Source organism: Leptopilina boulardi, unplaced genomic scaffold (assembly GCF_019393585.1).
Source record: "Leptopilina boulardi isolate dan_hultmark-lab unplaced genomic scaffold, ZJU_Lbou_2.1 LbouV2_51, whole genome shotgun sequence".
Lineage (NCBI taxonomy): Eukaryota > Metazoa > Arthropoda > Insecta > Hymenoptera > Figitidae > Leptopilina > Leptopilina boulardi.
In genome coordinates this window covers 198,167-221,329 of record NW_026137996.1, presented here as the reverse complement: position 1 = coordinate 221,329, position 23,163 = coordinate 198,167, and the positions used below count along the sequence as shown (strand labels likewise).

The 23,163-nt window shown below is 28.1% G+C and overlaps 1 protein-coding gene and 1 long non-coding RNA gene across 2 annotated transcripts in view; one reads left to right on the top strand and one right to left on the bottom strand.

The window, feature by feature from the left end:
* The window catches only part of LOC127289957 (uncharacterized), a 155,110-nt gene that overhangs the window by 60,375 nt on the left and 71,572 nt on the right, over positions 1–23,163 (bottom strand). The gene's annotated exons all lie outside the window — the stretch shown is intronic.
* The window catches only part of LOC127289953 (junctional adhesion molecule 2A-like), a 166,913-nt gene that overhangs the window by 104,963 nt on the left and 38,787 nt on the right, over positions 1–23,163 (top strand). Inside the window, exons 2-3 of the mRNA XM_051318286.1 lie at positions 1,187–1,389; positions 15,437–15,572. Of these exons, the coding sequence (XP_051174243.1) occupies positions 1,187–1,389; positions 15,437–15,572 (339 nt within the window). The remainder of the gene's footprint in view (positions 1–1,186; positions 1,390–15,436; positions 15,573–23,163) is intronic.

Genomic DNA, 23,163 nt, shown 5'->3' with positions numbered 1-23,163 from the left:
CCGCAATGGAAACAGTTGTGAGTGACACGATGGTTAAAGTAATCATGTGGAACATCAAAGCAACGTGTTACAAATTTCCACAACTTAAGGAATTCTCTCTTTATAAAACGTGTGCAAAAGTAGAAATTGAAAATTTTCTCTTAAATTTTACTTTATCAATTTAAAATCATTTTCTATTTATTTTTTATTTATTTTCTATTATATTCAAATATTTTTGAAAATATATATATATTTTTTTATTTTTCATTTTTCTCTATTGTCAAAAAATATTCCCTAAAAAATATCTATCATGTAAGAAAAATTTTTCTAAAAATTCAAAAGAAAAATTCCTATCAAATTCCCCGAAAAAAGAACGAAAAAAAATTTTCATATAACAATTAAATAAAGAAATAAATTCAGGTTAAAAGTGCAATTGCACCGTCATAAATTGTATTGCATCCTGCGGTAATCGAGTACTTGAATGGGATTAAAATGTATTTTATGTTTATAAATGAAAATGAAAATGTCACTCAATAATATTGATTTTTCATTGATAGAATGGGAGCGGAAAAGAGAAGCATCATGATACATTTTTCTCTATCTATTGTTGATGTGTTTATTAAATCCTTAACCCTATATAACAAAAAGCATTGCAGGAAAAGGGAAAAAGTCTCTTTTGTATCACTCGATAGAACTTTAATGACAATGAAACTATATAGAGCTTCCCAACATTCACTTAAATGTAGTGGCATCGTAAATGCAACTCTCTCGTAATTGTTGCTCAGTACCTACTTTCTACGCTATCCCAGTAACTTTACCCAGTTTCCTGGCCTATTTACTAACTATTCACGAGTTTAGATACTGAAAAAGGCAAATTGCAGATATAAAACTTTCCTATATATAGATGAAAAAAAAAAGAAAATTTATCTTTCAAATCCTTTTCGAAAAAAAATTCCAACTAAATTAAAATAAAATAATAAACTTTTTTTCATGAAAAAAATATAAAAATTCTTTTTCTAAAAGAAAAAACCATAATTGATTTCATGTTTTTGTTTACACATTCTTTATAACGATGTTAGTATCCTAAAGGCTAAAGTATAATCTCAAAAAAAAAAAAGAAAGTTTCAAGTATATACAAGGTAGTGTTTTAGATTTGTTCAATAATTCATGTGAGTACTTAGAGGGGCTTCTTTGCTTGATGTTTCAGGTGGAGACATAAGAGTGAATGTCATAGTGCCTAAGGAAGCCGAAGTTGGCACATCCATAAATTTAAAATGCGAGTGGATTCTCAGTAAAGGGGATACTCTTTACTCGGTAAAATGGTATAAAGACGATCACGAATTTTTTCGATACGTTCCCGACCAGAATCCAAAAATTCAAACATTTCCATTAAACGGAGTCTATCTTGACGTAAGTACACTCTTAACGTAAATTTTTTCAAAACCCTTAAAAAAAAAAAACCTCATTTTAATTTTAATGAAAGCATGTTTGATTTAAGCCGCATGGAAATCACATTTTCTTGAGAATTTTTATTCTCAACTAAGTTTTTTATCTTCAAGATACCGCGAGAGAATAGAAAAAAGAAGGAAATGAATACAAAGTAAAGTGAATAAAAGATATTATCAAGAGAGAAGGATAGAGTAAAAAAAAACATGACGAAACGTAAGTTTTAATTTGATAATGAGCTTTAAATTAATCATGCTTTTAAGAAAATTATACACTTGAGAAGAAAATTTTGATATAAATATTTAAGTAAATTTTAATCTGATGTACGTTTTTTCCCCTCTATATATATATTATATCTTGATTGTATTTTCATTTGCTTCCTGTAATAAACTTAGGAGATTGTATGATATACCATCTATCCTTATGAGAAGAAAGTTTTCAAGTTTGATGGGCGTCTTTATAGTATCTTAAAAGCGTTTTAAAACTTCTGAACATCTCATCATGATCACTTCAAAGTTTCTAAGTTCTAAAGACGAGCGCCTTTCAGATAAAAATATTACAAAACTATAATAATTTTTGATAATAAAAAAATGAAACAAGACTTCAAAGTATAAAAGTCGACAGCTAAATACAGTTTTTTTTTCCCCACAAAATAAATCTCAATTATCTTTTAATTTATTTTTTGTAAATTTATTTTATATTTTATAAAGTATTCAATCCAATTCGATAAATTGATACCTTCAACCTTTGAATTAAAAACAATAAAATTCTAAATATCGTATTTTTAAATAAAACAGACAATTCTTTTTTTTTTTGAAACTAATTAAATATAATTTGAAATTAAGATAATTGCGAATTTAAGGAAAATAACCTCTTACAACGATAGATGGGTATAGTATTATCTTGTCAGATGACACTCGAACTACGCTTCGGGCAATGTAATGCGCTATACATCTTTCGTAATTCTCTTCTCCTAAGGAATTTGGCAGGATTTGCATTTAGACGACTCACATCTCGACGTTGGCTCGCCATTTCCGACTCGTGGGAATAATCTACAACGGAACCTTTACAAACCCAAGGAGAAGTACTTCTCCCCCAGAAAGATATACTGCACGTCGAAAATGCCCTGGATCGCATTACCCAAGGCATAATATAACTCGCCTCCCCCACCCCCCTCCCCCTTTTCAACCCTCCTTTTAACCATCACGAAAAATTATGTAATGAAGCGAACTACTTTCACATGAAATATTTTCCAAGATATTTATGTCTTATATATATATAAATATACTCATATGAAATTATTTGCCTACCGAAAATTTCGAGAATGAAAGTGATTTGGAAATATTAAAAATTCCTCAGCTTCATTTTTTTTGTAAAGCCAGACTAGAATAACAAAAAGTTTTAATTTAAGATTTTTTTCAAAAATCTCTTTTCAAAAAACTGATAAAAAAAATTGATAAATTATAAACAAAAAAATATGTCTGTAATAAAAAATGGAAATACTTTGAAAATCGAAATAAAAATTCTAAATGAGAAATATTTACTCTCTAAATCTGAATTAGTAGTTTTCTACTAATGAAATAGTGCGTATTCGTTTACCAATTGAATTAGTAACAGTTTTGACTCTTTTTTAGTAGAAAACTACTAATTACTAGTAGAAAACTACTAATTCATGGAGTAAATCGTATTTTTTACTATTTTAAATTAGTAAGCCGATTTACATAAAGAATTAGTAATTTTCTACTAGCAATTAGTAGTTTTCTACTAAAAAAAGAGTCCAAAACTGTTACTAATTCAATTGGTAAACGAATCCGCACTCTTTTATTAGTAGAAAACTACTAATTCAGATTTAGAGAGTAGTCATGAAGAATCGAACCTTCGTTATCTTGTTTATTGAGAAATCGAGTATGGAAACCACTCACCTACTCTCTAAATCTGAATTAGTAAAAATGTTTACTAATTTAAATTAGTAACTCACTTTTTGCTTTAGATTTAGTTAAATTTTACTAATTGTTAGTAAAAGTTACTAATGATTAGTAAAATTTTACTAATTCAGAAGCAAAAAGTAAGTCACTAATTCAAATTAGTAAACATTTTTACTAATTCAGATATATGGAAAATTTCAATTTTCAAAAATATTAATTTTTAATGAAACACGCGAAAAAATAAAGTAGAATTTTTATCCCGCATTTCGGTATAAAAATTAACTGCAACAAATTTTATCCTAGTTAAAATCGAATTGGTTAAAATTACCTGCAACAAAATTTATCCATCATTTTTTCAGTGATAATGCAACGAATTTTAAACTATAATTGAAAGTTTTCTGAATTATTTCGTCGGAAAATCTCTCTCTCTCTCTCGAAAAAAACCATAAAATGTAACACACGTTATATACATAAAATTATCTTACTCAAAAAATTGGATTTTCCCCAGAGTCGAGTTGATATCAAAGAAGCATCGTGTGCGATGCTTTTTCAGGAAGCATTTCCATTTAGAGGAAGACCTCTTCCTAGCAAAGCTGAGGAACAATACAAATGTCGTGTGAGCCACTTCCTCTTTGACCAAGTACAAAAAAAAAAAAAAGAAAAGAAAAAAAAAACTCTTTCCTTTTCCACGAGAGAAATGAAATGGCTGGCCGTAAAGTGGTGCAAGGACGAAGACGACGACGACAACGATCACGATCAGGGGGTTTCTTTCCTCTGTGTATATGTATATATAGGTGTACACGGAATTCAATGCAATCAATCTTTTCTCACATCCTTGGGTACAGTCTGTGTCTGAATCAAGAGTTCAAGCTATTTTCACCAAATGCCAAAAGACCTAACACTACGTCTATTTTTCTCTCTCTCTCTCTCTCACTCTTCCACAGGTAAATTCGGAATAATTTCGAATGTCGACTGTACAACCATCCGAAAGCTAGCTTTCGACTCGATTCGTCTTCTTGGCATTGCCGACGACCTCAGCAGCATCAGAACTACTAAAATGGCTCGGAACATTCGTACAAACGAGGCACTAGGGTTCGTTTTGTTACCCCTCAGAGAGAATGAGAATTCCTCCCGCGATTTTACTCAGTAGTTTACTACCTTTCTTTTTTTTTTTTTTTTTTTTTTGCCCCCACCTCTAGAAATTTGACAAAAAATTCCTCGCTTTGGTATTTTTCAATGTTTCGAAAAACAAAAACATCACGTTTGCTTTTAATACTCGACAATTTCAAAAATTTAATTACTTTTTTAATTGTTTTTCCACCATTTTTCAATATGGCTTTCAAAAACCGCTATTTGTCCTATTTTTAGAAAAGAATTTTGTATTAATTAATTTTAAATAAAAAAAATATAATATAAAGGAATAAAAAATAATAATAAAAAATAAAATTACATATTTTTACTTTATCTAATTAAAAAAAAAAAAAACAATGAACTCGCTGAGTTGAGTAAACAATATTTCCGCAAGATCATAAAATTTGCATAAACATAAACATCAAAATACTCTCATTTCATCTTAATAAAATTGCCTCATGCAATAAATTTATCGATAAACAAATCATAATTAAAAATTTAAAGACAAACACATAACATTAACAAAAAAAATATATATATTTTAGAATAATATTAAAAATAATAATATACAGTGTTTTCTTTTTTTTTATTTTATTATTATAATTTACTACTTTTTTATACAAAAGGACATATTTTCCCCTCTATTGTAAGCCAATTTATATTATCAATAATTTAAAGAAATAATAATAAACATAATAATAGCAATGCAAATAATAAAAAAATGAAAGGAATAGAAAACAATAGTTTAATAATAGTTAAAAGAATATAAAATAAAAGTAAATTTCTATAGAAATAAAAACGACTTTAAACAGAACATATGAAAAAAATAATCGAGGTAATTAAAAAAAAAAATGAAAAAAAAGAGCGAAAATAAAATTCTAGAAAACCAAGAGCGAACGACTCACGAGTCAGGTTGTAATTTCATTTCATACTTTTATCCACGTAAATTTATCACTTGCTACCGGACGTCCGGTTTAATCTACTAATTTGCGTTATACAGAGAGTGGGTGTCTTCTCCTTCTCTCTCTCTCTCTTTCCCCTTATGTAGGTAATGTGCTGCGTCGGCCTGCACACGTAAACGTGCAGTGCGAAAGTAACGAATGTGAGACGGCCCCGACGGAATCACGAAAACGTGGTTTGCAACATTCTCTTTTGTCCGCCAAACACAAGCCAAGGGAAAAACTCACTTTGAAAAATTATGCTTCATTTTCTATGTTGCCACCGACAATTTTCCACATTCAATCCCCCTTTTTCTATATATATACATATATGCCTCATGTGGAAAAGTTACACAATTTTTGAGTGACACTTCTAAAATGAAATATCATACATGAACATATATACCTATCTATGGTAACGGCACCAGTGAAAGAACATTTAAGGAAATGCATACTTTTATCATTTATTATTTTTGAATGCAGTTATTAAAAATTTTTTTACCAATTTTTTTTCGATAGCTAATTAAGTGTAGAATGCGAAGGTCATATTTAATTTTCATAAATATAAGATGTTAATTAAAATTTTAATTAATAAGTAAAACATACCTATTTCACCAGTGAAAGAACAAATTGTCTAATGAAAGAATTTTCTGCATCCAGTGAAAGAACAATGTGAAATATATATTTAAAATATATTTAAAAAATATATTAAAACAAAGATAAAGTAATCAAATGTTTGTAATATACTAAAATAAAGGTAAATTAATGATAATTATGAATATTTTTTAACTAAGTTTGCGGAATCTTATTTTTAATTGAAAATGCATTTATAACCTACAATCAATCATCTAGTTGCAATTTATTTTGACAATATTATTGTAACCTAACAGTGTTAACCTATTTGATTTTTTCATTTTTTTGTTTAACTTCAGACTATTCGTTGAAGGTGTTCCTTTATTGGATTGCATTGGAACCAGTGAAAAAACATTTCTGTTCTTTCACTAGTAAATAAAAAAAAAAAAAAACCCAATAACGGAATTTGCTTTTCTTATGGCAAATTAATATTTTATTAGCTTTTAAATGAAAAGAAGTATTTCTAATACACAAGATAAATTTAGTTTAAAGAAGACCGACGATTTAAGGCAGTTTAAATTAGTTAAATGTGAAAAAAGAAATAACGTGTCAGAGAAGAGTTCTTATTGTTGAAGATAAATTTGCAACACAACATTTTTAAAAATTATTTTTTATAAAATTTACGTGTTAACTCTCTAGGTATCTTAGATACTAAAGACGTAAATTAAATAAGGAACATAAAAATATATAATTTATAATACCAAATTGCTTATTACACTAATTAGAATGCAAAACATGAAATTTGTTCTTTCATTGGTGTCAGTTCCTTCACTGGTGCCGTTACCCTATATATAAAAATTCTTCATTTACCCCGTTTTTATCTAAAACAGTATCTATATATTTATAAATATTTTATATATATATATATATATATTTTAATTATAAATCTATATATAAATTGTTCTATTTAGACATCTGCTACAATTTTTTTGAAATATAAAATTTCTAACAATAAGTCATTATTTGTTAAGTTTATGAATGCGTTAAACTTTTGACAAGATTCGATATATATATATATATATGTTCTGTCGAAAATTGCAATTAACAAAGTTTAAATTTACCCAAGAGCGCGTCTCATTTTCTCGTATCAATATCGAACCATTCAAATATGTTTGTACGCTCTCGATACGTCAAGTACTAACGTTGAATTTCCATTAAATTCCCCCCCGTCTTGTGTAATTTCCGGCCACGTGATCGGCATGTTATAAACGAAGGTTCTATACTGAAAACAGCTCCTTATAATATATCGAAAAGCAACTTATGCCAAAGACACGAGGGACATAAAAAAAAAATATAATTTGAAAAAAAAAATAATTTTTTAATAAAAACTTCCAAAATTTTTTTTTTCTTTTAAATAATTTTGAAAAACAATTTTTAATAATTCTGTATTAAAACAAATTATTTTTACACATATAAAAGGAATTGTTACACTGATAATTGATTTGTTACTCTCTAAATCTGAATCAGTAATTTTCTACTAATGAAAGAGTGCGGATTTGTTTACCAATTGAATTAGTAACAGTTTTGAATCTTTTTCAAGTAGAAAACTACTAATTGCTAGTAGAAAACTACTAATTCATGAAGTAAATCGTATTTTTTACTATTTTAAATTAGTAAGCCGATTTACTCTATGAATTAGTAGTTTTCTACTAAAAAAGAGTCCAAAACTGTTACTAATTCAATTGGTACACGAATTCGCACTTTTTCATTAGTAGAAAACTATTAATTCAGATTTAGAAAGTAATATAGAAGTAATAAATTTTGTTTATGCAATAAATTTTTTTTTTGTTTTATTCAGTTTTTTCACACGGAGAAAAAGAAAAAGTAATTTTTACTACTTTCAGAGTAAAACTGGACCAACTCGAAGTTTCTGCGCATCTCTGGCAATTTTTACTCCAAAAATAGTAAAATTTATTATTTCTGTAGTAAATTTTACTGTTTCCGTAGTAAGTTTTACTATTTCTAGAGTAAATTTTACTATTTTTGGAGTAAAAATTGCCAGAGATGCGCAGAAACTTCGAGTTGGTCCAGTTTTACTCTGAAAGTAGTAAAAGTTACTTTATAAAAGAAATCTTTTTTCTCCGTGCAGTTACAAATTTTTCATTTTTAACTTTTTTCTATAAAAAAAAGAAAGAATCACTAAAAATTGTTTTCTCTTAAATAAACCTTTTATTATTAAAAAACAAACATGAAGCACTTTTTAAATTATAAAATTCATTAAAATAAATTTCATATCCAATCACGTGTCTCAAACAAAAAGTCGATAACTTCGTTCTTCCTTCTAAGAGAAAGAGAGAGAGAGAGAGAAAGCATTATATTTTTTTTTGTTCCCCTCGATATATCTTAACTGGAGATTGAAAAGAAAAAATGGATTTCTTTTGATGAAAAGGAGAGCGATAAAAAATTGGCAAGAAAAAAAAAAAAAAGGTGAAACAAATTACAGGAAATGGTAGATCGGAAACTTGTGAACGAGAGTGGGAAGGGGGGGGGAGTGTTTTATTTGGTCGTAAGATTTTGAGAAACGTTCTCTCACTCTTTGAGACTTTGAGAAGAGCTATCGAGGATGATAAGTGGCTCTTTAAAAGACACTTGCGCGGCGCGGCAACCGTTGTAAGAGAGAGATTCAAAGACATGACCGTTAACGCCGCGGCAGGGTAGCCATATCGATGCTGTGAAGATTACTTTAAACTCTGTGATTCTCACGAGATACTAACATTTCTCTAAAGTCCAAATGATTGGTCGTTACAAGCTTCGTTAAAACTTACATAATATGTTGACATGACTTGAATTGACGAGTTTTTTCTTACACTTTAGTTGAGTGAAGGTTGAAAAAAAAAATTGAAGAAAAAAAGACGAAAAATCTATCAGAAACGAAATTTTTCTTTCAAAATAATTCCATTACCACTTTTTCTAATTTTCATTTCTATTTTCACTTCCACTTTTTTAAATTTTTATTCCCATTTCCATTTTCACTTTTTCTAATTTTTATTCTCATTTCCATTTCCACTTTTCTAATTTTCATTCCCACTTCCATTTTTTCCAATTTTTCTAATTTGCACTTCCATTTCCACTTTTTCTAATTTTTATTTCCACTTTCTTTTCCACTTTTTTTAATTTTCATTCCCACTTCCATTTTTTCCAATTTTTCTAATTTGCACTTCCATTTCCACTTTTTCTAATTTTTATTTCCACTTTCTTTTCCACTTTTTTTAATTTTCATTCCCACTTCCATTTCTTCCAATTTTTTTAATTTGCACTTCCATTTCCATTTCCACTTTTTCTAATTTTTATTTCCACTTTCTTTTCCACTTTTTTTAATTTTCATTCCCACTTCCATTTCTTCCAATTTTTCTAATTTGCACTTCCATTTCCATTTCCACTTTTTCTAATTTTTATTTCCACTTTCTTTTCCACTTTTTTTAATTTTCATTCCCACTTCCATTGGGAAAATTAGAAAAAGTGAATGTGGAAATAAAAGTGGGAGTGAAAATTGGAAGAAATGGAAGTAAAAATGGAAGTGAGAATGAAAATTAGAAAAAGTAGAAATGGAAGGAGGAATAAAAATTAGAAAACGTGGAAATTGAAGTGGGACTAAAAATTAGGAAAAGAGGAAGTGGAAATGAAAATTAGAAAAAGTGGAAGTGGAAATGAAAGTTAAATCGAATTACATAATCGACCCCCTGGTTGAAAATTATACTTTTTTCCCTTTGCCACACTGAGAAAAATGTTTAGTCAGAGCAACCAAAATTTGGTTCGGCCAACAAAAAAATTTTGTTGGTATTTAAGCAACCAAACTATTTGTTCGAGTCAACCAAAAAATTTGATTGAGTGTTTTTTGTTGGCATAACAAAAATGGTTGGTTAGCTCAACCAAATAATTTTGTTTGCCTAACCAAATGTTTTGGTTGAGATAACTCTACGACTTTGTTTCAGCCAACCAAAATTTGGTTACAAAAACCAAAATTGCCTAATCAACTCTCTAAATCTGAATTTGTAAAAATGTTCACTAATTTGAAATAGTGACTCACTTTTTGCTGATGAATTAGTTTTTTACTAATTTTTAGTAAAAGTTACTAATAATTAGTAAACTTTTACTAATTCAGAAGCAAAAAGAGAGTCACTAATTCAAATTAGTAAACATTTTTACTAATTCAGATTTAGAGAGAAACAATTTTGTTGCAAACACTTAATTTTTTTTCTCAGTGTCATATCAGAATTAATAAAAAAAAAAAAATAGTTTTAAACGAAAAAAAAAAAACACAAACAATGACCTTTTACTCAATTAACTTTGGAATTGCAAATAGTGACTTTTGAACAGGGAAGGTAAACAGAAACTGTGTCACAAGTTATGAGAATCAATGGAAACGAAGAGGAATGGAAGCGGACAGATGCCGCTTTAGACACAAATGATACGCCGCAATCGTGCTGATTGTAGAGAGTCAAGTGGCAAGTTGTGGCCGCTGAACATGACGGATAGCGCTCTCCTGATAACTATGTAACCACATAGAGAAACGTTACACATACATACATACATATACAATGGAAAATGTATTTTCATCGTCAAATATACGAGACTTGATCTCGACAACATACGGAGGTAACGGATTCGTAGCAGAATTCCTGTTTCCGTATTTCTGGGACCATCAGGCACCACTCGCAGTTTCGCCTATTGTCTTTTCGATTCCGTAGATACACATACATGTGTGTGTGTAAGTGTGCGTTTGTGAAATGTTCATATTGTTCCGACTCCTAACTTCATTGATAGAATGCGCGCTGATGCAACTGTCGAGCTTATCGATAATTTATGGGTTACTGGTGTACCCCCGAAACACCAGACACGACTCAACTGGCATTAGCTTCGATTAGACACATCCATGGTCCAATTAGCCTTCTACAGTACTGCGAAACCGGTACTCTGTAACGGCTTTTCCCCAGAAACGTCACGCGGGAAATTGAGCGATGGTCTCGATTGATAGGTGTTCTATTGAATTATCCGATGACTGATAGTCTCCGCACATTTTCCCTTCGACCACCACACACACACACACACACACACACACACACACACACACACACACACACACACACACACACACACACACACACACACACACACACACACACACACACACACACACACACACACACACACATAGATACACAAGAGAGAAATGAATATTGGCCCTGCAATTGGGACCAAACTCTAATTCCCAAGTTGAACTCTGTAATTCCATGAATAACGTGTTTTCCCGATGTTCCACATGAGAAAGCATCTAACGGTATTTTTTTTTTTATATTTCCCCTCTTTTTTTTTTGACGCGCCAATATATTCAACTAATTTAATTTTTGTATTAGTGTCAATTTGTGTTGAGTTATTTTATTTTCGATTTTTTCCCTTCTTTTGTTGATTGAAAATGATGAAGACAATATTAGTTTGAGTTGTATTATTTTTTGGTAGTTTGTTAATTAATTATGTTTGGTAATTTCACAGAAAATTAATAGGCATTAAAATAAGCTGCAACGCTTCTTATTTTAATCCAATTTTGCTTATTTTAATCCATTTTGGTTTTAAAAGAAGCAAAATTGGATTAAAATAATTTTATATTTTTTATTATTTTAATCCATTTTGGTATTAAAAGAAGCAAAATTGGATTAAAATAATTTTATATTTTTTATTATTTTAATCCATTTTGGTATTAAAAGAAGCAAAATTGGATTAAAATAAGAAGCATTGCAGCTTATTTTAATACCTTTTAATTTTCTGTGTTTTCTGTCAGTTGTAAAAGAGAGTTTAAGTATTTCATTTAAATTTTGGTAGCAGTAAAAGTCAATTTACATCAGACAATTTTTTTTAAATTCTTCTAATTTTACTCTTTAAATTTGAATAACCGAAACTTATTATTGTTATTATTATTATTATTATTATTATTCACATATTCAAATGTAAAAAGTAGTATCAGTAGTAAAGTCAGTCAGTAGTAAAAGTAGCATTTAGTCAGAAAACTGTTTAAATTCCTGTTATTTTGGAGTCAATGGAAAATGTAAGTTATAGTTCAGAAAAATTGTTAAACTACTTTTAATCGTAGTTTCAGTAGTAAAAATAAGTTTTGGTCAGACAGAACGGTTTTATTTTATGTATTTTTAGTATCAGTAGTAAACATAATTTACCGTCAGACATATATGTTAAAGTTCTTTTAATTCTAATCACAGTAGTAAAAATCGATTTTGTCCAGACAAAATTTAAATTCCTGTTATTTTAGTATCAGTAGTAAAAGTCGGTTTTTGTCAGACCACAAAGATTGAATTTCGTCTATTTTTAATGTCGCTAGTAAAAAAAAAAAAGTTACACTCACACAATTCTGTTGAAATTCTTATAATTTTATAATCAGTAGTAAAAATCAATTTCAGTCAGACAGAATGTATAATCTCTTTTGTAAAAAATATATTTTATTATTTAATCTTATTTTAAAATAGAATATCCTTCTCTATACCGCATATTAAAATAAAAAGAATAATAATTAAAAACTCAATCTTTAATTTATAATATTATTTCCATATTTAATAAAATACATTTATTTATATATAAAAAAAAAATTAAATTAATTTTGTTCAATGCTGTTTTCTGTCAAGATGAAAATATTTTATTTTTGTATTAAAAAATATTTAATTATTCAAAAGAATTAAATTACATTTTTAATTACTATATTAAATATAATAATATTTCAAGGCTTTTAATATATTTTCTTTAGTTTTCCCATTTTCTGACACTATACGAAATTAAATTATTTCGAAATATTAAATTACGTTTCTAATTATTAATTTCTTTATATTTTCATTGCTTTCATTTATGTCTGACACTGTATGATCCCTGACTATTTACTATTTCATAACGTCCGTTTATTAATTAACTTCGACTACTTTAATAATTTTAATTGAAAATAGTTAATTACTTGAACACACATTTCAATTTTAAATATTGAAAGAAATATTTAAGTTCTTCTTCAAAATTATATTTTTTTTGACCGTAAAAACAAATCTCTGGTATTCTTTTTTAACTAATTATTATTTTTTTTCAATTATTATATTATTATAGTTATTATTTACCTTTAATACACCTTGACTCCAAAAAAATTTCCCGATGAAGAATTTGAAAATCAATTTAAAACATGCCAACAATGTTTACAAAACTCACCTGAAACAAAAGAAAAATAAATTTAATATAATATGTGACAAATAAGTCATTATATATATATATATATATATAAATTTTTAAACAAAATAAAGACTTGTTATGCCAACTGTAAAAAAGTCAAATGAAATTTTTTATCTCTACTTAATAACTCATAACAGATTTTAAAGCACCCAAAAAAAAGAGGAGAAAGAGGAAAATGGGACAGTTTGTAAGAGAAGATATAATATGAAATTTTGAGATGAGAGGACTTCATTTACGAGATTGAGATGTCGAATAAAGAAGACGAGCTTTTTCAAGCGTAAGTCATAAATCCTCTCCGAAGGAGAGTTTCGACATAATTTTCCCCGAGCTTTGTCCTTTCGTACCGTAAACATCATGTTAACTCCCAAGTAAAGGAAGCAAGGTTCGTATTATTCCCGGAAATTTAATCTCCTACACGACGGAAAATAGATGGACGAGGAATTCGCTGCGGATTGCTGGAAGCGAATCTCTCTTCTCTCTCTCTCTCTCTCTCTCTCTCTCTCTCTCTCTCTCTCTCTCTCTCTCTCTCTCTCTCTCTCTCTCTCTCTCTCTCTCTCTCTCTCTCTCTTTCCAAACCCATGTGTCGTTTCAGCCAGGAGAATATATTTCAGTTCTAGTATTTCTTGACCATTGGTATAATTTACTAAGGCTATCACTCGTCGCGGATTTGAATTTTTAATGCCCCAGGGAGTCACCAGAGCTATATATGCTCTCCCGTAGATCGTCGCTGCAAAGGCAGAGGTACTCAATCTTCTTGGGATCGTTTCTTTTAACTTTTTCGTGCAGACGCAAAGCCTGAACACGAACTTTTCTGATCGCCCAGAAGGTCGCTCTGTGCAAAACTGCATGTCAAATTCTCTATCTCGCTTCACTTTTATCCCTTTCTCAACAAAGTTCAAGTTTCGCGGTATTTTTTTTTGTAACCCCTTCTCTATGTAAATTAATAAGTTTTCAAAATTTTTTTTTATTGTAAAAATGAGTTAAATTTTTTTTTTCTTTGTAACTTTTTCTTCTTATAATGATCTTTTAAATAACTTTTTTATATTCATTTTTTTAAATTTTTACTATTGTGGCACGATTATTACTTTAAAAAAAAATATATATATTTTACTATGTAACTACAAGGGTAATGTAAAACTTGTTTATTTAAGTTTTTAGAACTTTAAAAATAAAAATTTTTAAAAAAAGTATTAACAACGAACAAGAAAGCTATATATTGCTTTTAAGATTGTTTACTTTCACAAGTCTTTTTGACGTAGCAGTATATTTTCAATAGGTAAACATGTTCGTTGATCGAAAGAGCCTTACTGTCAACTTTTCCTCCCATATATTCTTGTTCGATACTTAAAGATAAGCTGATTACCTAATAAGAGAAAAGTTCAATGACAGCATCAAAATATTTCTCAAATAAAAATATATTAATAAAAATAATAATAATAATACTAAACATTATATAATAATTTATAATAATATATAATAATATATAATAAAAATTATATATTAAAAACAATGTTGTTTCAAAAAATTTGTGCAAATTTAATAGCAAGATATGTTTTAATTTTCAGTAGTACGAATCGATTTTCGTCAGACAGAATATAAAATAAAATAAAAATAATTATTTTCTATTTTCAGACTACTCTAAACTTTAATGATCTTTAATACGTAATGTAACATTGAAATTTTCTTTTAGTTGATTAATTTTTCATATTTTAATACTGAAATACTTTAATACACGATGTATCATTCTTTTTATATATTCTTTTTACTTTCTATAAATTTTACAGTATTATTCAATTTTCTTTTACAATATTTCCCATATGGATTGTAATTAATGTTATTAAATAATTCAATCCCATTAAAATACTGATTAAAATATTTTATTTATTCTAAAGAAAATAATTTTCTACTATCGTTCAGTGTAAATAAATCCTATTATATATATACATATATGAAAATTAATATAAATTTTTTTAAATTATTTTTTGAAATTATTTCAATTGTAATAATAATTTTACTGAAATTTATTACGTATTTTAAATATAATAAAACAAAAGGTGAGAAATGCAAATTTTAATCGATAATTTTCTTGTGGTAAGAGAGACATATGTTTCAAACAATGGCTCTTCATTACGAAAACAAACATTAATGGTTTCTCTCTTGGTTTATCAACAGAAGACGGAGAAAACGGAGAATTCGATACGGTTGACGGAACTTACTTTGGGAAGTTCCGGCCAATACAAGTGCGAAGTATCCACGGAGGCACCAAACTTCGCCACAACTTATCGCAAGGCAAATCTCACAGTCATTGGTGAGTAAAAAAAAAACAAGAAACTTTACACCTAATGAAAATTAATTAATTTTCGATGTAATTTACTTTTTCTATTTGTTTTTTTTTTCACCAACTTTTATCATCCTTTATTTTTTTTTAATTTGTATTTTAGTTTTTAATTTCAATTTTTGTAGTTTAAACATTTTTCTGTAAAATCTATTTCAAATATAGAATTTTATAAATACTATTAAAATATTTAAAAAAATAAATCTATTTTGAAATTCGTTTTTTTTAATCAAACTTTTCCTAGCAACGTAAAGGAGATGTTGCAATCTCTCATATATATATACAATGAGCATAAATCGCAATTAACCGTAAATTAGGCAAGTTTTCTTGGGAATAACTTTCTAAGCATAAGTCTAAATGACTGAATATATTTGTTGGGACGGGTGGCGTACTAATTTAACCTCAATTACAATGTTCATTGTGTAAGAAGGTATGCCATGAAACATCATATTTCAAAAGCTATGTGCTTTCCAGAATACGCCAATATGAAAGTCCGCGAGCATTCTCTCTCTCTCTCAAATTCTCTCTCTCTCTCTCTCAAATTCTCTCACACACTGAGCTTTGGCCGACCAAAGGTCGACCTCATCCACTTACAATCTGGCAACAGAGGTACCAGTGTAGCAGAATCCGCATGGAAGCCCCGAGCTGCTTTTATTCCTTCCTGCAAAATACGAGGACCATGAATATGTATAAGAACAATTTTCATTTGCGATAATAATACATTCCGAACAAAGTTATGTGTCCTGTTGGGGGAAAAAATATCGGTTCGCTATCTAGCCGAGAATTTATAAGAGTATATTCGCTTTCTCAATTTTTATCATTTTTGAACAAAAAAAAAAAAAAAATATAATCTATACTAACGGAAAATCTAAATTTTTAACCAAAATTTAAAAATTAATCTAGTTTGACAAAAAAATAAATTACAATTTTTTTTTTTTTTTAATATAAATTGAAATAAACCAATCGCACATCCCAATCAATCAGTTTCAACAAGATTTGTTTAATAGTGAAATCTTTTTTACGATAAAATGAAATTCATTTTATCAATTCAATCTATAAAACGCTGCGAGTTATTAAAAATTGTAACAATTTTATTTCGTGAAACGCTCCCTTGTATATTTTACCATCAATGGAATTTTCTATTTTATGCTTTTATAAGTTTCAAATGAAAAAAAAAAAAAAAAAAAAAAAAAACTCACAAAATATATTAAACATCGACTAATATTCTTCATTGAATTTCGATTAATTTCCTCTCCAATTATAACGATGAAAATTAGAAAAAAAAAATTTATTTTCAAATTGAAAAAATTATTTTCATGAAAAAAAAAAAAAATTCGTTTTTCTCAATATTTTCAAAGCAAACATTAATCGTCAACAGAGAAAATTGAATTTTCGATGATAATTTTCTTAATTTACGAAAGAGATAGAGAGAGAGAGAGAGGAAATATTTCCGGTTGACTTTACGACATGTTAAGACAATTAACATTGTTGATATAATGCGCATCGCTCGCGGAAACATCTGCGGAAATAATGTTTGTCTTCGCGAGATTCGTTCTATCAGGCACGTCACACACGTTTGATTCTTCCCACTGGGCGTAAATCACAAGCGAATAACGAGAGGGTTGAAAAAAAGCAAATATATATATATATATTCATTCTCACCAATGCGAATTTGGAACATTGAACGAGAGAAGCGACAAAATTTGTATCTGTCTACGTGTGAACGTGCGCGAGAGAGATGAGAAAAAAAAACCGGTAGGTCAGAAAAAAAAATTTACATCATTTATCACCATTTATCATCGAGCGTATTTCTAACTGTATGTAGTCCTATCGAATTCTACGATTGATACTGGCAAAATTTGCTATACTCACGTAAACAAAACAAAAAAAAAAAAAAAAAAAAAAAAACTTCCCGACAATTCTGATTGACCGACGAAACTTAATTTCACTCGCTTGTTGTTATTAACGTCTATTCCTCCATTTGTACGAAAATTAAAAAAATAAAAAAAAAGAACAGCGATGTTGATAAAGCGCCGAGTACATGTAAAAGCGATTTATGTCCTCGAATCAAAAGTCGCGAATGCACACTTTCATTTTGCCTTTGAAAAATAATTGTTTTGGCTAGAAAATTTATTTTTGTTCAATTATTTTAATTTTGTCAAAAAAAAAAAAAAAAAAAAAAAAAACATTTTCGCATTGAAAAAAAAGATTTTGTGTTTCCAACAAAATCATTTCGTTAATGAATTTTGGTTCTTGTAACGAAATTTTAATTGGCTGAAACAAAGTCATAGAGTTATTTCAATCAAACATTTGGTTAGTCCCACAAAATTATTTCGTTGTACATTTTTAAATTTCAACCAAAATTTTGTTACGACAACAAAATAATTTGATTAACACAACAAAATATTTGTTGGTTTGATCAAACATTTTTGATGATCTAATTAAAAAAAATTTTGGTTGAACTAACCAAACATTTTTATTATGTCAACAAAAAATACACAATCAAATTTTTGATTGACTCAAACAAATAAATTGCTTATAAATAACAACAAAATTTTGTTGTTGTCCCAAACAAATTTTAGTTCTCTCAGTGCGAGAAAAAAAATGTTTCGAATTTAAAAAAAAAAATTTGAAAAAATATTTTGTGAGATAAAAATATATAGATAAATATTATGATATGGATCACTAGTCGAGATATAAAAAAATTCTAATTGTAATTGTAAATGAAAAGAGAAAGATCTTTTAACGTTAAAAGAATATCAACAGTAGAAAGTGAAATAGTGAACTAATTTTTAATGTTATGGAATCGTTCACTCTAAGCTAAATAATCAAGAATCTCCAAGGAGAAAAAATAATATATCTTTCGTAATCCCAGCCATGGATTCCTACGAGTTGAGAGGCTTTTCCAGGGAAAATATAGGCTCCTGGATTATGCATGAGCCGCACGAAGCGGGATTTGGTTTTCCCTCGATCGTTCACCTTCCAACATTCGTTGTTGCATTTCGAGCTGAGAATATTCATCGTTCGACAAGGATTAAGGGCACCAACATTCGAAATTGCCAGACAAACCACTTTACTCATATCTCACGAGCCAAGATACTTTTTTTTCCTCTAACCACCCCACCCCCTGTCCCCCATATCTAAACCCCCTCCCCCACCACTCTTTTCCTCTTCACTATCTCTCGCGCTTTATTTCTCCCAGAATCCTGAATTCATCAATTTAAATCGACTTTTATTTTACACTTTTCTTTCTGATTAATTTATATTCGAAGACTTTCAAGTGTTTCTGATCCCTTTTTAATTAAATTTCCGAACAAAATCGTATTTCAAACGAGATTCATCTCAAAGGGGAACTACTTTTATAATTTTTTTTTTGTTTTATTTATTTTTATTTGTTGTTGTTAATTTCAGGTTTAATGTGATTTTTTTTTGAAATAAAAGTTGTTAGATACTTGATTAATTAAAAATGGTAATTAACAGAAAGTTAACAAGTCTGTCTTAATATTGTACCATTAAAAAAGTTACAAACGTTTGTAAACTCTAACTTAATATTTACTTGTACTACTGATTTAAAAAAAATAATAATTTTTTTTACTAGAACTAATTTAAACTACAAGTAAAATTACAAGGTCTGACTAATTATATTGACTTGTACTACTGAAAAATTTTAAACTCTGACTAAATATTTTCTTATACTACTAAATAAATTACAATGGTGTATATTTTGCTACTGATAAAATTAAAAGCTCAAAAGTTTGACTAAATATTTACTTTTACTACTGATAAAATTAAAAGCTCAAGTCTGACTAAATATTTATTTGTACTACTGAAAAATTAAAATATCAAAAACCTAACTAAATATTTACTTTTACTACTGATAAAATTAAAAGCTCAAAAGTCTGACTAAATATTTACTTGTACTACTGAAAAATTTAAATATCAAAATCCTGACTAAATATTTACTTTCACTACTGATAAAATTAAAAGCTCAAAAGTCTGACTAAATATTTACTTCTACTACTGACAAAACTAAAAACTCAAAAGTCTGAATAAATATTTACTTGTACTACTGAAAAAATAAAGCCTACCTAAATATTTACTTGTACTACTCAATAAATTCCAAACATGTAAATAATCTGACTACATATTTACTTATACTACTGAAAAATGAAACTGTCAGAAGTCTGATTAAATATTTACTTTTACTACTTGTTTTTTTTTAGTAATATTCTTTACCAAATATGGTTTGATCTATAAATAAAATTAATTATTAAACAAAAACTAATATTTTCATAAATAATTAATTATTAGAAAAATACATTATTTTAAAATCTTTTAATTATTTTATAATAAAAATAATTTTTTTTTAATTAATTTGATTTTCAAATGAAACTTGTCATTTATAAATATATATATATATATATATTATATTTATATTAATCAAGTACAAGAATATACTTGTTGATTTGTAGCGAAAAACTATATAATTATATTTCTCTAATTGTAAATACAAGTTTTCAAGTACTTCGTGTAACGCTTTACACACCCGGGAGATTGAAATCTACCTGTTAACAAACTGTTTTAATTAGCATTTCTATTTCTCATTACATCTAGAAAACTTGGCAAAAATATAAAGAGTTTTTTTTAATTAAAAGAAATCTCTTCATTATTATTTATAATTAAAAACCATAAATTCATAAAAGTTTTAACTAATAACAATTATTATTATTATTATGAAAAAATTTCATTTTTTCACGTATGTAATTATAATTTAATTTCTAATTAATTTTTCATATTTTATATTTATTTCCTCTATAATTAAATAATTAAAATTTAATACTTAATTTTTTAACATTTTTTCTATTTTGAAATCTTTTCCTGTTCCAGGTAAATTGATTTTTTTTTTATCTCAACATCTGGATGAAAGTTCAAAGTAATTAGTATTAATATGCGAAAGACATTTATCGAGATATATGCCAGTGAATTTCAATTCATTGTTCAAGATTTTCGTTATTAATTACAAACTTAGGCTCAAAGTTCCATATAGTTTGATAAAGTAAATCTTGTATGTGTACTTATGTATTAGATATATGTATATATGTGTGTGTGTATTTTATATGATTGAAGAGAATCACGTTTCAAATTGAAATTAAGGGACTGGTCGTGCGAAATGAATGCCTCCAATGTGTGTAATTTGAGTAAAGTGCATAATTGGAATACAACAAATGGACATTACATATGGCCTATGGAGCACACACGCTCGTCGGCCCAATGCCAATTCATTAAAGGTATTCAATTGGCCGAAACATTTCGAGTTCGCCACGAAAATCCAGCGTTACCAATAGTTACTCGAATATAGTTTCTATCGGATTGATCATTTGTGGGTACAACGTGATTGCTTAATTACATCTAATCGGCCTATGACAGCTTCGAATCAATTTCCTCTTAATTACTACATGCAAATTTTTTTTTCTTCAAATCTATTAGAAAAAAACAAAAATTTGTAAAATTTTTTCTTTCTTCAAAATATAAATAAAAATAATATTAATAATAATTAAATTTCAAATAAAATTCTCTAATTGAATAATTAAATTTCATGCTCCTATTTCATTATATTATGTTAATATAATGAGGGACAAATTTTCCACTTTTAGTTCTTATTAGTTTTAAAATAGAAAAAGTTTTTTTTTTAAAAGCGTTCTCATTATAAATTTTACCCGAGACTCTTTGGTCTATAAGCAGGTAATTGGAAAGATGTCAAGGAAAAACAGGTCCTCGAGCCTAGTTTGAGTACCTCGAGTGCCTGAGATACTGATATCGAGGGTAGAAAGCTGTGGCAACCACAAATCTTAAACAAGAAGTAGTATATAGGAAGTGAGCCAGGGAGAAATTGCTTTCTTGGTCGCGAGATTCGCTCGTTTTCCTCTCTCTCTCTCTCTTTCCCTCTCTCGTTCTCTTCACCCCTCATAATCCAAGGACTGCTTCGTAATTATTTCAAACGGGTTAATTCGACCTACCTTCTCCCTGCCGCCTACTTTGTCTTCGACATTACACATTCCCTTTCTCTCAATTTTCTAACTTCCCACCTACACATCCACCCAACTTACTATTCTTATATTAAAATAAAATTTTCAAATATCTTACTCTCGTCACACGTTGTTATTATTATAATTCTTCATTTTATTTTCCTATTTTTTTTTTTTGTAATTTCTAATTAATACCTATTTTAAATTACAAAAAAAAACTAATTACTGAATTAAAGAAACTCAAACTAATTAAACTGATTTTCAAATTAAGTTACAAAAAATTTAATTAAAAAAATAAAATATACAATAAATATTGAATTTGTACGATTTATTAATTTTTTTGTGAATAAATTATGAGAGAATAAAAAAGAAAACCTCGAGGACCGTGTGATTTTAACGAGAAGAGAAATTAGTTTTCCAGTAGGATGAAAAAAAAAAGTGATTAAATCTTCTATAATTTTTATATTCCAGAAGATGATGTAGATCATGTGAAGAGCTTAAATTTCATCCTACTTCATATTTTATTTTTGTACTGCACCAAGTGGTTCATCCTCAGAGAATATATATATATATATATATATATATCAAGTTATAATCTCTGTTCATTTCGTAGGAATGTCGTGCAAACTTGAAAGTGACTCTCACAGAATTCGACAATAACTTCCAGTTTATAAAAGATTAGCCAATTAGTGTCATTTTTTTTTTTTTAATACAAGAAAGAAATTTTTACTACTTATACAAGAGCAAATAAAATTTTCTATAAATAATAATTACGTGGATTTTGGTTAAGATTTAAGAATACTTTTTTTCTCTATCGTAAATAAACGATTTCAAGAGAAAGAGAGAGAGAAAAAAGAAAAAGAGAAGAGAAAATGGAAAAAATGTTTCCAAGAAAGGTAAGGGATGCGGTTCATTCGGTTGGAAGGTGCCTGATGCAGAAGAGTAAAGCGATTTTAGGCACTAGATGCCCAGGGGGATTTGGCGAGAGTCCAAGATCAGTCAATCGGGTGTACGTATCCTCAGATTTGTTCTGCTCTCCAAATCTTGTCTGTAAGAAGCTTTTTAGCCACGGAAACCTTGGGAAAAGAGGTTCAAGAAACTTTATTTCTACCGGTTTCTGCGGAAAGAACTTTTAGGAAAATTTACATTTCAACTTGATGCCACGACTTTTCTCTCATTTATTGCATTGAAAAACCTTTTTACCACGCATATACATAGTTTTTTAGAAAAAAAAAACTCACATTTCCCCTTTGAAAATTACCATCACTTTTTTTTTCACAAAAAATATTTTAAAAATCCGTAAAAAAAAATTTTTTTTTTCTTTTCTTCTGCAATAATGAAATAAAATACAAAAGAGGAAGAACAATTAGTTAATTAATTAGTTTAAACCAATGAGTAAGGGCAAAAAAAAAAAAAATCGATTTCTCAAAAGTGAAAAGAACCCGTTTTCCAGTTTTGTGACAATGCGAAATTATTCACAGGTTTAAAGTGCAGACAAAATCGATAGTGGCACTTTACTTCAATTATCGCTAATAAGT